Here is a 17,078-nt window from a genome sequence, read left to right as displayed (position 1 = left end):
AAAAAAAACATTCCCGCAAAATTCAAAATCTCATACAGGTGAATGAAAGAAAAAAGGTGGTCTTCCATTTTTAAGTTTGCCTGAAGACAGAGCCTTTGTGCTCTGAAAGCTTGTAATATGATATTTTTTTTCTGGTTAGTCAATAAAGGTATCACTTAGGGGTGGGCGATATAGGCGATATGCGATATGAATTTGGGCCACGATATGGATTTTCGCCATATCGCCTATATCGCCGGACCGCGATATGATCGCGCGCACCATGTTCTGAGCCGGCCGGCACAGCGGAGGGAGGAGGAGGGAGTCTCTCCCTCCCCACTGTGCGCGGCTGCCGCTGAACACCAATGAGGACAGAGTAGGAGGAGGAGGGGAGGGACTGTGGCCACTGCACTACCAATGAATGTGCCGGCCATATCCCTCAGGGTCCCCCTCCTCCACCCCATCATTGGTGGCAGTTTGCAGTTCCGATCGGAGCCCCAGCAGTGTAATGCTGGGGCTCCGATCGGTTACCATGGCAGCCAGGAGTCACGCTGCTGTAGTCCTAGCTGCCATGGTATGTTAGTGAGCAGAGAGCAGCGCATTATACTCACGTGCGCTGTGGCCGGCGGTCGCTCCTTCTTCTGTCTGTGCGGCGGATAGCTAATGCTTACAGCATTAGCAATGCGCCGCACAGACCTATGAGAAGAAGGAGCGACCGGCGGCCACAGCGCACGTGAGTATAATGCGCTGCTCTCTGCTCACTAACATACCATGGCAGCCTGGACTTCAGCAGCGTGACTCCTGGCTGCCATGGTAACCGATCGGAGCCCCAGCATTACACTGCTGGGGCTCCGATCGGAACTGCAAACTGCCACCAATGATGGGGGGGAGGAGGGGGACCCTGTGGCCACTGCCACCAATGATTAATACTGGGGAGGGGGGGTTTGCGTTACCAGAGGGGGCAGATCAGAGGCTGGGGAAGGGAGGCAGATCAGAGGCTGGGGAAGGGAGGCAGATCATAGGCTGGGGAAGGGGGGCAGATCAGAGGCTGGGGAAGGGGGGCAGATCAGAGGCTGGGGAAGGGGGGCAGATCAGAGGCTGGGGAAGGGGGGCAGATCAGAGGCTGGGGAAGGGGGGCAGATCAGAGGCTGGGGAAGGGGGGCAGATCAGAGGCTGGGGAAAAGATCAGAGGCTGGGGGGCAGATCAGAGGCTGGGGAGAAGATCAGAGGCTGGGGAAGGGGGGCAGATCAGAGGCTGGGGAGAAGATCAGAGGCTGGGGGGCAGATCAGAGGCTGGGGGGCAGATCAGAGGCTGGGGGGCAGATCAGAGGCTGGGGGGCAGATCAGAGGCTGGGGAAGGGGGGCAGATCAGAGGCTGGGGAAGGGGGGCAGATCAGAGGCTGGGGGGCAGATCAGAGGCTGGGGGGCAGATCAGAGGCTGGGGAAGGGGGGCAGATCAGAGGCTGGGGAAGGGGGGCAGATCAGAGGCTGGGGAAGGGGGGCAGATCAGAGGCTGGGGAAGGGGGGCAGATCAGAGGCTGCCGCCATGGTCAGCTCCCTGCTGTTGTGTGCACTATGCACAGGGCAGCAGGGAGAGTGTAAAGTCCTATTCACCCTAATAGAGCTCTATTAGGGTGAATATGACAAGGGTTCTAGCCCTTAAGGAGGCCAATAGTTAATAAATAAAAAGTAAAAAATAAATAAAATTTAAACACCCCCCCCCCCAATATAGAAAACAATATATCGCAATATATATCGCATATCGCACATGCTTAAAATTATATCGCAATATAGATTTTAGGCCATATCGCCCACCCCTAGTATCACTCCCATAATACATTTTATTAACGCAAAAGTATTCAACATCACATTAAAAAAAAGGGAAACGTTACTGGTCCTTAAAACTAAAATTGTCACTAAGGGGTCAAAATGCACTTCAGTCACATTGTGAGCCAAATATTTTACTTCAGATATAAACTCAAAATCTGCACTAAAAATAATGACTTTTTCCAGTTTTAACGTGATTTGTTGTGGGACTCATATGCCACGTTGCCGTCATATCTTCCAGGACGTTTCCTAACCACTATAGATAATGTATGGCTGTTGCCATACAGTTACCCAACCCCTCAAAGGAGCCCTTACAATTGGCCAACAAGTCCAATAGCTAAGATTGTACAGAAAAAAAACCTAACAGATGAAAATCAGATTGTTAATCAAATTTCTGTTTGCGTCACTGTCCTTGGCATTCTCTACCAAAGACATTGAGGGCGATAAAAAAAAAAACTGCTGTAAAGGAAAACTGATTTTGTTGCCCATATTAACCAATCAGATTCCACCTTTAATTTTCAAAAGAAACCATTGAAATCTGATTAGTTGCTATGGACAGCTGAGACAGTTTTCCTTTACACCAGTTTTGACAATTCTCCCCCATTGCCCATTGACCACTATTATTAGTTAGCTGCCCCTGCATAAAACTAAGAAGCAGCTTTAAGGGGGTGAGGTGATAATTTACTACGCAAGGGAGAGCACAACTGGTTTTAAAGAGGATCTGTCACCTCTCCTGACATGTCTGTAACTTTTTGCATCCCCCATATAATAACAATTCTGGAGCATCTGTTCATGTAACTGTTGTCCTTCCTTTATTATTCCTACTAGGAGGTTGAATAATTTGTCTGCAGTAGAGTCCAACTGGGGGGGTGTCCCTGCATAGTCTACCACTGGAATCACTGATTGGATAGGTTCACACACCCCCATCTTGTAACGCTCAGTTGGACCTTTATTGCAACTTCTAGCAGTTTATTCTTACACTTCATGCATGAATGACAGAGCAATGGCTAGAATTATTTCATGAGGAAGGAATGCATGTAGTTGTTATAACAGACATGTCAGGAGAGGTGACAGGTCCTCCTCCCTAGGGGTTCACATAAGGCTACATTACAACTCAAGTACAAAGCAGTACACTGAATTGTATGCAGTCATCTGTACTGCAGATTTCATATGAGAGATAAAAGTAATCAAATGTACTACAAAAATGCTAGGTGTAGCCCCAGCCTAATAACGATCGGCAGAGGATGAAAGGGCCAACCAAGAAACTGCTACTGGTGCAAATGTATTACATGATAAAGGCAAAAGGGATCCAGTAAGACAAGTGGAGAAACGTGACTCTGACGGACGACTTTCAAGGCAGGGTACACATGAAAAGAAGAAATGGTGGTGTTTAAATATACATGGGGGATAATAGTCCAGCTTGCGTTATGAATGCTATCTTTTCATGTTTGCTGATTCTTTTAAGTACCCTTTTTAGTATTCTCGTGCTTTGGTGATTTAGATTAATTTCCCTTGCTTGCCTGTTCATAGGAAAGATTTGCTAGGTGATAAAAGACTAATGGCAATTGACATATTGCTCCATCTCACTATAGATTGCAACTAATGCAAATACAATAATTTTGCCTGAGGAAGATAAATAATTGCTGGGTGTCTAAATAGTGATTTGTGCTTAATTATTACACAATTAAAAGCAGGCTGCTCAGCTACCCGCAAGTGTTTAGCTGTGTAGCATTCCTCCCACACTGGAATGCATCTTTATTTAAATGTTAACTAGGATTTAACAAGATTACCGACCAATAAGAGATCATTTATCCAATACTAGTGTAATAACGGTGAAATTCAAGGTACTTTTTATTGGCTCAGAAATAACCATTTGCTTGCAGAGAAATGAGAGTTTGAGTCCTGGGATCCGCAGAAATTGTAATCATCTTTTATTAGTGGGCATTAGAACGCCCTGCAGAATGTGATGGAAGAGTGTTAATTCTTTGCTTTATGTGTTTCGTAGAGATGATGAACATTTGCTTATCCAGCACTACTGCCAAAGCTTGAACCAAGAGTCCCCACTGAGTCAGCCCCGGAGCCCTGCCCAAATACTTATCTCCTTGGAGAGTGAAGAGCGAGGGGAGCTTGAGAGGATCCTTGCTGACTTGGAAGAGGAAAACAGGTGCGTGCGGTTATTATCTGTAATATCTGGATGTTAGAATTCCCTTTCATGTTCAGTAATTGTATTTTCATGGCTACTTCACCTAAAGGTTTAAGGAGCAATTGTAATTTTGTGATCCATCTCCCAACCAACATCTTTACCCTCATAGAAAAGTGTTTGAAAAACTCTGAAATTGTCGTATGTTAAATGAAGCAAAAATGAGGCCACTTATGTGTTCTTAGAAAATGGGAGCCTTAATTGGATGTAGAATCAAAGGCTTCTTCGACATAATGAAGGATATTTTGTACTGCTGCGGTGTTTGGCTCACAGAGATTGCTTAGAATGAGACCTGAGATTGATTTTTTTCACTTTCTGAGTGTAAATAACAATCTTCTATTCACTAACAGGAAGTGTACATCCTAAAAACGAAATGTGCAGTTTACATTATGATTAAAGGGGAATTTTTATATTGATGGACTATACTCGGCATAGGCCATCATTATCAGATCACTGGGGTCTTGCACCCTGCACACCCCCAGATCAGCTCTGCTGCCCGAACTACTTATCTCTGTCCATTGTGTAGTACGTGGAGCAACGTACGGGTACATTCCCAGAACATGTCACCAATAGAAGTAACAGATTTAAAAATATTGATTGTTGGCTAGTTTTATCCAGGGAGCATTCATTAGGAGAAAGAAAATGATCACCATCCTACTAGTACACACAGAACCTGCCCTAATAACACAGCAGGACAAGTTACTTCACAACACTGAGCTAAAGAGCTGCCTCATCCTTCTCTCTGCTCTGCTTGTCATGAATTTTAATATGATCTTCAGCTGAATCTCTGTAGGAATGGAGCTCATGAGGAGACATAAAGTACAGAGAGGACGGAAAGGACAGACTGTGGTAATAGAGACTGCATACAAACGCTGCTGCTCATTATTCACATCCCGACCCTCTTCTGTACTTCGTCTCCTCATGAACGCTATTCCTCCAGAGATTCAGCTGAAGATCTTATTAACTGTATCCAGGATCATAATCCCTGACAAGTAGATCAGAGAGGAGGATGAGTCGCTCTTTAGCTCAGTGTTGTGAAGTAACTTGTCCTGCTGTGTGATTAGGACAGGTTTTGTGTGTACTAATAGGACAGCGGCCATTTTATTTCTCCTGATGATTGCTCCCTAGACAAAATGAACCATTATAACTAATGAAAGGTATTTGGGAATATATTTATAATAAAGTAATATTTTAAAGAGGACCTTTCATGAGTCCAGGCATTATAAACGTATCAGGATATGTAGGGCATAGTGCAGGGATCTAACTGCTTACAATTTTTTCTGGGCGCCGCTCCATTTGCCTGCTGTGGCCCCCTGTTGTATTCTCCTGCCTGGTATGCTAATTTTAGCATTGGTACAGGGAGGAGGAGACTGCCCTGTTTCTCAATGGGCGTCTGCTTCTCCCTGGCTGTAGTGCTTCTAATCGCAGCAGAGAGCGTCACAGCCAGGGAGAAAAAATAAATAAATCGCCTTCTCCTTGGCTGTGACGCTCTCCTTTGTAGTTGGACAGTGCTACAGCCAGGGGGAAGGAGACATTGATAAACAGGGCAGTCTCCTCCTCCCTGTACCGATGGTTAAATTAGCATACCAGGCGGGAGAATACAACGGGGGCCACAGTGGGCGAACAGAGCAGCGCCCAGAAAAATTAGTAAGTGCAGTTAGATCCCTGCTCTATGCCCTACATATCCTGATACTTAGTTTATAATGTCTGGACCCATGCAAAGTCCTCTAAGTATTTTTATTTTCTTAATTTCCGGAGAACCCCTTTTAAGGATAGGTTAAAAGTTATGGCTTTCCAATGTATTTTATAGACTGTAACTGCAGTAAAAAAAGTTTACTTAATCATCACTTCATCAATCTGCTTTCAACACCACCCAAGTTCCCCTTCAAACTTTTACTTATTGCTTCCTCTCGATACAAAGGCATTGACAACACAGCCAGTCACTGACCCCTGCAGTAACCCACCCTAGCTAGTAATTGATTGAGCAGTCATTTTCTGTGACTATCACCATACAGCCTCATCAACACAGTGATATTTTTCCTTCATTACCCCAAACCACCTATCATAAAATGCTGTTTAACCAGTTTAGATAAAATACTAACTGCACAGAAAAGTGAAGAGAGATCAGTAAAAAATCTGAAGCATACAATATGTTTGATGCAATGTCTTTATTTTAAATCTCTCTGAACATTTTATCAGACACAAATATTTGGTAATTCTACGCCACAATTGGTAGTTTATTAATTTTTCATTTTTTTAGAAATACTTTTCAGAAATATGTTAGTACACATGGCAATCTTTGCGGCTTGTGCCACTAATAATACTTCTCCCCATCAAAGGGTGCTGTACTTAGGAGTCCCATAGAAGTGAAGAGAGCTGTGATCACACATGCACCACTGCTCCATTCTCATGGGGTAGTTCCGAGGCATTTGAAGACCCCCTTTCGGTGGCGGTCCATCGCCCTAAAGCCCAGGAATCACATATTATTCCCTATCATGTGGATAAGGGATAGTGTTATTAGTGGCACAACCCCTTTAAGTGATTTTTAGTTTTACCCTTTGGATGATGGGTTTATGTGTTGTTGCTTACCCAATTTTGGGTAATTTACCCAGGTTTGGGAATGAGTTAAAACCTGGAGGGCATCTGCAACTAGATGAAGCCCTCACATTTATCAGAATTCATGGGAGCATCTGCATAAAGCAGATGGCTTCCCCAGTTCTTTAAGGCCATTAACCATCTTGACCAGTCGGCTTCACTGGAAAGGGGTACATTGGTTAGAACTGCTTATTTGCATACAGCACAGAAGAACAAGCAGTCTTCCAATATAAAGATCAGGAATGCACCCTTTGGACTTCACCTTTTGTGGGATCTCTAGTACATGTCCTAACAGCAAGTTATCTTGTTTTGTGACAGATGCCCTTTTAGGCTGAGTTCACACGGGCGAGATTTCCGCGCGGGTGCAATGCGGGAGGTGAACGCACCCGCACTGAATCTGGACCCATTAATTTCTATGGGGCTGTTCACATGAGCAGTGATTTTCACGCATCACTTGTGCGTTGCGTGAAAATCGCAGCATGCTCTATATTGTGCATTTATCACGCAACGCAGGCCCCATAGAAGTGAATGGGGCTGAGTGAAAATCGCAAGCATCCGCAAGCAAGTGCGGATGCGGTGCGATTTTCACGCATGGTTGCTAGGTGACAGTCTATTCACCTTATTATTTTCCCTTATAACATGGTTGTAAGGGTAAAAGCATTATGAATACAGAATGCTTAGTAGGTGATCAATTGAGGGTTAAAAAAATAAAAATGATTAACTCACCTTCTCCTCTTGATCACGTAGTTGCCGGTCTCTTCTTTAATTCTTTAATGATGAGCTGTCGGCTAAAGGACCTGTGGTGATGTCAGATCACATGCTCCAATCACATGGTCCATCACCATGGAGCATGTGATCTGACGTCACCACAGGTCCTAGCCGGTAGTTCGTCATTAAAGAAGTAAAGAAGAGACCGGGAACTACGCGATCAAGATGAGCAGGTTAGTTTTTTTTTTTTTTTTTTTTTTCTTTTTTTTTAACCCTCAATTGATCACCTACTAAGCATTCTGTATTCAGAATGCTATTATTTTCCCTTATAACCATGTTATAAGGGAAAATAATAACATCTACACAACACCGAACCCAAACCTGAACTTCTGTGAAGAACACATTGCACCCGCGCGATAAAAACTGAACATCGGAACACAATCGCAGTCAAAACTGACTGCAATTGCGTACCTACTCGTGCGGGTTTGTCGCAATACACAGAGACGCATCCGACCTAATCCGGACACGCTCGTGTGAACCCAGCCTTAGAGTTTAATTTTAGTACCCCTTAAATCCTTTTCAAATATGGTGCTCCAAACATTTAGTTTAGTAATAGGGCATTGAGCAGTTCTTGAGTGAATACGCTTTTTGTTTTGACCTTCAGTTCATACCTGGTTGACGGCTCACTTCGTTCTGTCTTCTCTCCATATTTTGTTCTATAGAAATTTACAATCGGAGTATGATAGACTGAAGGAGCAGCATGACCATAAGGGGTTGTCCCCACTACCTTCCCCTCCAGAAATGATGCCAGCCTCCCCACAGAGTCCACGAGATGCAGAACTCATAGCAGAAGCCAAGTTACTGCGCCAGCACAAAGGACGTCTGGAAGCCAGAATGCAAATCCTGGAAGATCACAACAAGCAACTGGAGTCTCAATTGCATCGGCTTAGACAGTTGCTAGAGCAGGTATGTCTTCAGCAGCATCAAGATGATCTTCCTCCAAATCCTTATAAAGTTTGTAATATGAAAGGTACATTCAGCAGGATGCTTGATTAAAGACTGAGCAAACAGTGGGAGATGCAAAGCTTGCCCATACTGAATACTAGTACCTTTGTATCTCCATGTGTCTATTACTATATTAAGATTTACAGGTGGGTCCTCATCTCTCGGGCTCGCCGACACACTATGTTCTTTGTTACCCAATTTAACATAATAATATGAATTATGAAAAGACATTATGAAATCATAATGGGAGTTTGGATTAGATGGCAAAGGTATTTAAAAGATTAAGTATTTGGAATCTTTACAGCAGAGATGATACTAGGTAGAAAAGTAAGCATAATTTGCACTTTTACATGAAAATGTATCTTTACCTCTGAACACTATTTTTACATGTAGAATTAATCTACAAAAAGTGAAGTGAGACTTTAAAAATATACTGTATTTTATTTTGTATCTTGTATTCAGTGAATAGGAGCTAAGCAAACAGCGTAGCACAGCAAGTTACACTGTTTCCAGTAACTCAGAAATTACGGAAACCCCATATCGAGCTCTCCTTCACTGTTGGCCTAGCTCCTATTGACTGCTATGGGAGTTCCAGAAAGAGCAGAGTCCAGCCCGTTTGGCCAATTCCTTAACTCCGTCTAACTACGGCATGCTCAGGTTATTCTTATCTCGGTAATGAAAGACCAAGGAAAGGACCATGGGAAAAACACTTTAAGCAACCTGTTCGGTCTCATGGTGAAATATGTCTTTGTGTATGGACCCAAACTAGGCACCTTTACAAATTCTTGGAGCCTTCCTGTAACATGTATGCTTCATGCAGATTTTTTTTGTTTTTGTTTTTTTAAAGCGTTTCTGTCATGGGAAAAATAGTTATGTAGCTGACATTAGCGATGTGCTAATGTCAGCAGTACATCACAGTATGTTTAACTCCCTGCCTGCCGCCGTTCTATTAAACCAGTGTTTCCCAACCAGTGTGCCTCCAGCTGTTGCAAAACTACAACTACCAGCATGCCCGCACATGCTGGGAGTTGTAGTTTTGCTACAGCTGGAGGCACACTGGTTGGGAAACACTGCATTAAACAACAGACTTTTATAATATGCTAATGAAGCCTCTAGGTGCTATGAGGGCGTTGCTTGGTCTACTCGCCTTTTGGCACGCCCAGGTCCACTTGATTGACGTCCTTCTTCACATCGTCCTCATAATGCCGCGGCTGCTGCCAGGGAGGCCTGTGACGTAATCGGCGCAGTGAGGAAGCTGGCTGCAGAAACGCAGTCATTGCACCTAGAGACTTCATTAGCATATTATAAAAGTATGTTTTTTAATAGAACGGCAGCAGGCAGGGGGATAACAAACATACTGTTATGTACTGCTGACCTTAGCACATTGCTAATGTCAGTCAGCTACATAACAATTTTTCCCATGACAGAAACCCTTTAACATGGTCCATGGCATGTCGTATGTTTATAGAGGTATTCTATCCCAGAAGCATAGCCAAGCTAAGCTTGTCCATATTATTCTATTGTCCCATATTATTGGGAAAGGAGTTAAAATTGAGACTCTAAGTCAGGATAATTTTGAGAAGTAATAAAATATGATTATAAAGTTACTCAACTGTTTATATAAATTGTTAAATAAAATATGTATTGATACATTTTTCTTGTTTTAAAGAGGTTTTCCAGGACCAGTCTGTTTTAGCTTTCTTTTAAAAAGTCTCCCTCAATGCTAAATCGGTCCCAAGGCCCCTTCGATCCCTTTTCATCCATTTTCTGGCTCCCTTCCGAATCAATTGCCACACAGTATTTTTGCGTACCTCTGTGACTTCTGGCCATGGCTGCTTCAATCCTGTAGATCAATCACCACCTGAAGCGCCTACTCTACTCTCCATTGGGTCAGTGATAGGAGCCCAGACTTGCCATCCTCTGCCCTGCCCAGAAATGACACGTCACCAAAAGTTCAGAAAATCCAGTGCAAAATGCTTAACCAGAATGCTGAGCCAGCAAGCAGCAGACTTTCAGGAAAGAAGATACATTAGGAAAATGGGGGGTCTTAATCTGGCGCAGGCCTCTACATAACATCTGCGCATCCAGCACCAGCCTAAATATAAGACCACTTCCTTGCTTTTAGACCATTTTCTACGCCTACGAGTGATACTGACCTACTGGTCCTTTCCCGCCAACTTTTTCAGACCTGGCCTGAGCAAGGAACAGTCGAAGATTGCTGCGCAACTGACCGTTGAGCCACAATCTGCGCCTGAAAGTATTTCAGGATAATAAATGACCCCCATGGTGTTTAAGTGTATGTGCTTCCAGAAAACCCCTTTTAAGTCTGTTTTTGAATCTTGCATAAAGGTAAACAGGGATTTAATCATTTCCAGAAAAAAATCTTGTGCTCTGGGTCACTACGTTGGTCACATGTCTGCTCTGAATAGCCTGAGCATGTCCGTGTTTAGTTTAATATATAATCGCCACATGACTTGGGATAATTCACCCTTGACGGAGGGGTCTGGTAAATAAGTACATTGAGGGAAAGCAGTTCCTGCCATAAAATATCAAGATTCTACCGGTTTCTTAATAATCAATCAGCTAGAATATGATGGCGCCGGCTTATTGTGTATGAAATCAGTGATGCCAGGCTGCTGTATCTGCGGTGCTGCGGATAACTGTTGCAACGCTTAGTAGCTACAGACTATGTGATGTTCTAGTTATGGCAGAGGAGAAATTAGAGCTAATCACTTGTCTCACTGCTTCTCTTCTTCCAAGCAGCATGTACCCACTTAAGGGATGCAATCCTGACATGTGTTGGACTTGACACTCAATGTTTTGTCTGCAAATCATTGATTTGACTGCAGATTCCTGCAAGCAGAAACCTTTATTTCCGTTTTTCTTGTGTTTTAGCCGCAAGCTGAGGCAAAGGTCAATGGTACAACATTTTCCTCTCCTACTCCCTCGCTGCAGAGATCAGAGAGCAACCAGCCCATGTTGCTTCGTGTAGTTGGCAGCCAAACATCTGAAACCATGGGTAAGAATGTTAGCTATGGGAAAATGCTTGTTATCACCAGCAAAAAGGTTCATGAAACATTTATCACTTTCAGTACTCTGTTTTTATGTTTTATATGCTAATGCTTCCTGTGGACTAAAGGAAAAAAACAGTATGAATTAAAAGGATTACTTTAACTAAAGGATGTCGAGCCGATGTTATTTATGTTGCCTTGGTCATACATGTCAGGACATGCCATTTTCATGTGGCCATCATATAGGGCATTATTTTCCTTGGACATCCCCCGTTCTTCTAGCCACAGCAGAGAGCCACTTCAGAGAGCAGCTGTCATGCTGGAAGATCGGTGTGATCATGGCACTCTGGGCAACATTGCCGATCATCCGTCTGAAGGGGTGGCGGTGCTTGTGCAAGCACTGTGTCCTCTTCAGTGTTTAATCCCTGGTGCAGTGTAATATAACTGCTCGGCCATTCGCTTGAATGGGTCAAGCAATTGTAATTACACTGCACTGCACTGCTGGAGTGATCGCCGCCACCCCCTCAGACAGCTGACGGGCAGGGTGCTGGGAGACAGGTCTCTGCCAAATAGGATATTGATTACCTATCCTGAGTATAGGTCATCAATATCATTACGGCGCACAACCTCTTTAATAAACTGTGCAATATACTTTCATAGCTATACAGTTAAAGGGCTTCTCCGGGTTCAGAGCTGTACCCAGACATATCCCCATCTTCACCCCTCCGGCCCCTCAAGGGCTTCTGTGTTTATGTTCTTAGACTGCTAGGAGGAGGCTTCCGCCAAGCAGTGTATTTGGTGACATCACTGGCTCTGATGGGCTGGCTTTAGCAGGGGCAGGCTAGGGCAGCGCTAAAGCCCATCTGTGCCTTTGACATCGCCGGGCTCACTGCTGGGCGGAAGCCTCCACCTAGCTTACACTACGAAGAGCCTGGTACGTCACTGGAACTCCATAAAATGCCTTTGATCTGCGCGATTCAGTGCAAGGCAAAGTAGAGCATTGGAGCATGAAATGCTCCAATGCCCATATCAGAGGGGTGAAGATGGGGATATGTCCGGGTTCAGCTCCAAACTCACTTTCTTGGAGTAAGCAACCTATTTAACATAGCTTACACTTAAAGAGGTATTCCATTTCAGACAATTTATAAGACATCCATGGGATATGCCATACATGTCTAAAAGATTCTGGTCACTCCTCAAGAATGGTGGTGCCTACCCCTTTCCAATTGATACTTTTGCTGAAATCCAGGTGCTGAATGGATAGAGAAGTGGATTTCTATATGTAGGATCATTACATGTTGGGCTCTGTCGGAATGTACACATGGCTTCCATTTCTAATGGGATCCACAACACAGTGCCATTGTATGGTTCCCATTGACTTAGGCCGAATGCACATGGCCGTGAGCGATCCGTGGTATCCCAGCCTGGCATCCTGCTTACAGCAGGAGCTCATGGTGGCATTGGTTGCTATGACGCTGTGCGCTTCATGCCGCCGCTGCACTACAGTAATACACTCGTATGATCTATTCCAGTGTATTACTGTAGTGCAGTGGCGGAATGAAGCGCACGGCGTCATAGCAACCAATGACGCCGTGCGCTCCTGCTGTCTGCAGGATGCCAGGCCGGCATACCACGGACCGCTCACGGCCGCGTTCCAAGGCCATGTACATTTGGCCTTATAGTGGGTTCCTTCAAGTTTTACAGCATGGAAAAGCTGCTGTCACTAATAGAACCATTTTCTAAAAATATATATATTTTGAGTTGACATGTATTTGGCTGCACCTCCCTAATCATTTAGCCATTATCTCTGTAATCTTTTAAACTGGAATTTTGCAGGCTGTCAATAAAGTAAATGGTTGTTTTTGTTTTTTTTCTCCTTCATCCTGGAAACAACAATCCTTAAGCAAATGATCATATCCTTACTGCAGCATTTCCCTGTGGTAATGCATATAATCAATAGCCGAGATCGTTATTTCTATGGAAACAAGAAATGAATTTAGAGTGAAAAATATGCATACAAAGTCATCTTCAGTATTATCCCAATCCCTCACAGAGTATTGATTTCTCGGCTAACTAAAGGCACATATGCATGCTTGTTGAAATGCTTTAGAACTTAATGAGACTGCTTATCCACATGTACAGACATCTGTCTAGTATGCCGATGGCTTCTTATATGCCTATGAAGCATATCAATAGATTCAGCTGTAGAGGTGCAGCATTAATAGAATGCTGAAAATGCTAGTAAAACCCTTTCCGTTGGTTGGTAGTACTCTATATACTTTATTTCCAGAGCCCCACTTCTATCTCAGCAGCATGAAACCTGATGGTTTTAGCCGCAATATCAAATATATCAAATAAGTAAGAGTATTACAGATTCCATATTGAGTATTGATGTCCTGTCCTCCGGATATCAGATTGTGGGGGTTCGACACCTGGTGCTGGAAACAGAATAGTGGATGGAGCCGGAAGTAATCCGTTCTTTCTACTGTGTACTGGTTACGAATAGGAGTTGTGATGCAGTGCACCAACATGACCACTACATCGTGGACAGAGCCTTCTGCTTCATGCTCTGTTCACTGGTTTATTTCTGGGGCTGTTGGCTTCCAAAAACAGCTAATTGTTGCGGTTTTGGGTGTCAGACGTGCACCAATCTGATATTGATGACCTATTGGGAGAACAGGTTGTCAGTATCTAAAGAAGGGAAATTCCTTAAATTAGGAGAAATTGGAGGATACTCTTTAAAGTGAAGCTCTACTTTTGAAACGGTTAAGTTATACAGTCAACAACTATGAAATTCAGCGTTTTGGATCTACTTTACTTTTTCTTCAGTTATTTCATTTTCTTTATTTTTTACTTTTGTTCATTTTGTCCGTGTCAAAAACTGCATAAACTTAAGTTCATGTACATATTTTAGTGTTCCTGCAAACAAATGGCTACTGCAGAGTAAATGTCTCCCTAGACGCGATTTCCCCAGCTAATTGCTAGTGGTGAGGCAATCATCAGGTTTGCTTTAAAAAGCGGTTGTCTTGGGAGAGATGAGCCCTTCAAGCGCCATGTGTTTATAAAGTACCACCTGACTGTACATGAAATATTGTATCGTGAGATACCGTAATTACATAGGAAATCTTGTAACCGCACTTTAGTCTCTTGGGCCAGCATTTAATTGTGGGAGATCTATTCAGTCCCCAAGAAGCCAGGTGAACTGGTCAGAATTGGCATCTCACGATAAGCTGGAATGTACACAATTCCTTCCATATATGCACATTTTCCAACTTTTCCAAATAAGTGAGTTCAGATCCATTTTGACACATTGCTCAAAAGGCAGCAAAACTCTTATACCATGAGATAAGGGACACGCTGGGTAAGCAAAACAAAGACACCCTATTTGAAGCCATATTGTAGCTGTAATCTAATCCTGCCGGTCTACTGAAGATCACCATAGTGACCATTTAGTCACTTCACATGAGTGGGCCACCTGTTCCCATTTATGACTAAAAGCCTTATTAGTGTGTAGTTGTATGGTTGCATGCTGCGGGTCTGCTTGGCTTGGTGTCCCATATTCCTCTGTTAATCAGTTAAGTTGCCCTATGTTTTCCCACAAGCTATAATTCAGGTAGAACAGTTTGTCACCACAGCTTGCCTTCAGGTAGCAGCATTCTTTTTGTATATACCATACATACATGAAAAGAAAAAGTAAAGTAAAAGTGACTACAAAGATGCTAGATTTTACACATACTGACTAACGGTACTTTCACACTTGCGTTGTTTGATTCCGGCAGGCAGTTCCGTTGCCTGAACTGCCTGCCTGATCAGGCAAACTGTATGCAAACGCATGTCATTTTTTCTGACGGATCAGGATCCTGATCAGGTCTGAAAAATGCCTGGTCAGTACCGGATCCGTCCTTCCGGTGTCATCAGGCAAAACGGAGCCGGTATTTTATTTTTTAATTTTTTTTAATTTTTAAAGGTCTGCACATGCACAGACCGGAAGGACGGCTCCAACATTCCGGTATTTTGAATGCCGGATCTGCCATTCAGGCAAGTCTTCAGTTTTTTTCGCCGGAGATAAAACCGTAGCATGCTACAGTTTTCTCTTTTGCCTGATCAGTCAAAATGACTGAACTGAAGACATCCTGATGCAAACTGAACGGATTGCTCTCTATTCAGAATGCATGGGGATATGCCTGATCAGTTCTTTTCTGGATTTGAGCCCATAGTACGGAACTCTATGCCGGAAAATAATAACGCTAGTGTGGAAGTAGCCTAAAACCCAAGTTAGAACCTCACTTTAACATCATTATGTTCTATACTTCACAATCTAGTTTGAACAAATGATGAGGAGTTGTATTAACATTTCCACTATACAGTTAGCAGACGAACAGTAACTATAACTCCTAGGTAATGTCACACAGCGCCACAGCTGAATAGTGTCATAGAGCATCCATATTAATAGTAGTGCATACAGCAGGTGTCATACATTTTCTGTGGACTGGGCAATAGTTTCTCCAAGTTGGCGCCACTTTTCACGGTTCCACTGACCAGTTGATAATCGGGGACGAACTATTTATTCCTGATTGTGTGCAGAGGTGAGAGCTACATTTACACGTCACTTGTGCTGTATGGGGAGAAGCGATCACTTGACACATACAGATTCATTGTTTCTGGACACCTGATCAATCTGCTGGCCAGAAACTATGATTTTGGCTCATGCATCAATGACCTTTCACCCTATGAAAGAGCGTTTGCTCATCAGGCGCTCCATAGCACTTTTACATGGGCCGGTTATCGAGTATTCATGCAAACGTTCATTTATTATAATTGGTCCTATAATCTGCCTGTGCAAAATGGCCTTTATAGGCCAGGGAATGCTTCCTGGGAAAGGGAATAGAAATAAGCTCGTATCCAGGAGAAGTAAAACTGCTTCTAGTCCTAACTTTTAGATGGATCCCCCATGTCAATGTCTGCCTCTTTAAACAGGCCTTGGAACATGTCATGGGAAATGCTTTCTGAGTTCAAGATCCAAGGCCTGTTTATAGGGCCAGACTCTGACTTGGGCTACATTCACACAACCGTAAGTGTTTTGCAGTCCGCAAGTTGCAGATCCGCAAAACACGGCTACTGACTGTGTGCATTCCACATTTTGCAGACCGCACATGGCCGGCGCTCTATAGAAAATGCCTATTCTTGTCCGCAAGAATAGGACATGCTTTACATTTTTTGCGGGGCAGCGGAATGGAACAATGGTGTACTGTCCACATCTTTTGCAGCCCCATTGAAATGAATGGGTCCACACCCCTTCAGCAAAATTGCGGAAAGGATGCGGACCCAGAATTACGGTCGTGTGAATGCACCCTTATAGTGTAGTCCTCCAATAGATGGCACTAGAGAATGCCATTTACACACATGTTCTATCCACTTAGTGCCCCATAAGATCAACTATTTTGCCTGTTCTCATACCCATGTCGCTCCTCTGTTCTGACGGTAAGCCCGGCTTCTTTCACAGTGGCATCGTTACTCCAGCCTGCATCTGGAAACCTGGTCGTTTTATACCATAGAGAATACCTCCAAAATGTACCACTTTGACGAGAAGTGGTATGTTTAGTGATGGTGAAACTATTCATCCGTTGGTTTATCAGTTCAGATAATGGGGTCTGAGTTGTGTGGTGTTTATTACTGATTATTGCAATTATCGGATGTATTTTTGTTCCATACAGTGCATTTTTACAGCCAGAAATCTGCTTGGCTTCTGATTACTG

At 43.5% G+C, this 17,078-nt stretch overlaps 1 protein-coding gene across 8 annotated transcripts in view; it reads left to right on the top strand.

Annotated features, from left to right (window-relative positions):
• DMD (dystrophin) overlaps positions 1 to 17,078 on the top strand; it is a 3,186,583-nt gene that overhangs the window by 3,149,322 nt on the left and 20,183 nt on the right. For all 8 annotated transcript variants that reach the window (XM_044284724.1, XM_044284721.1, XM_044284723.1 and 5 more), the window contains 3 exons: positions 3,809 to 3,967; positions 8,029 to 8,272; positions 11,207 to 11,330. In XM_044284724.1, the coding sequence (XP_044140659.1) occupies positions 3,809 to 3,967; positions 8,029 to 8,272; positions 11,207 to 11,330 (527 nt within the window). The remainder of the gene's footprint in view (positions 1 to 3,808; positions 3,968 to 8,028; positions 8,273 to 11,206; positions 11,331 to 17,078) is intronic.

The sequence above is a fragment of the Bufo gargarizans genome, chromosome 3 (assembly GCF_014858855.1).
Source record: "Bufo gargarizans isolate SCDJY-AF-19 chromosome 3, ASM1485885v1, whole genome shotgun sequence".
Classification (NCBI taxonomy): Eukaryota; Metazoa; Chordata; class Amphibia; order Anura; family Bufonidae; genus Bufo; species Bufo gargarizans.
Note: the sequence above shows the minus strand (reverse complement) of the source record. Positions and strands in the feature narration are given on the sequence as shown.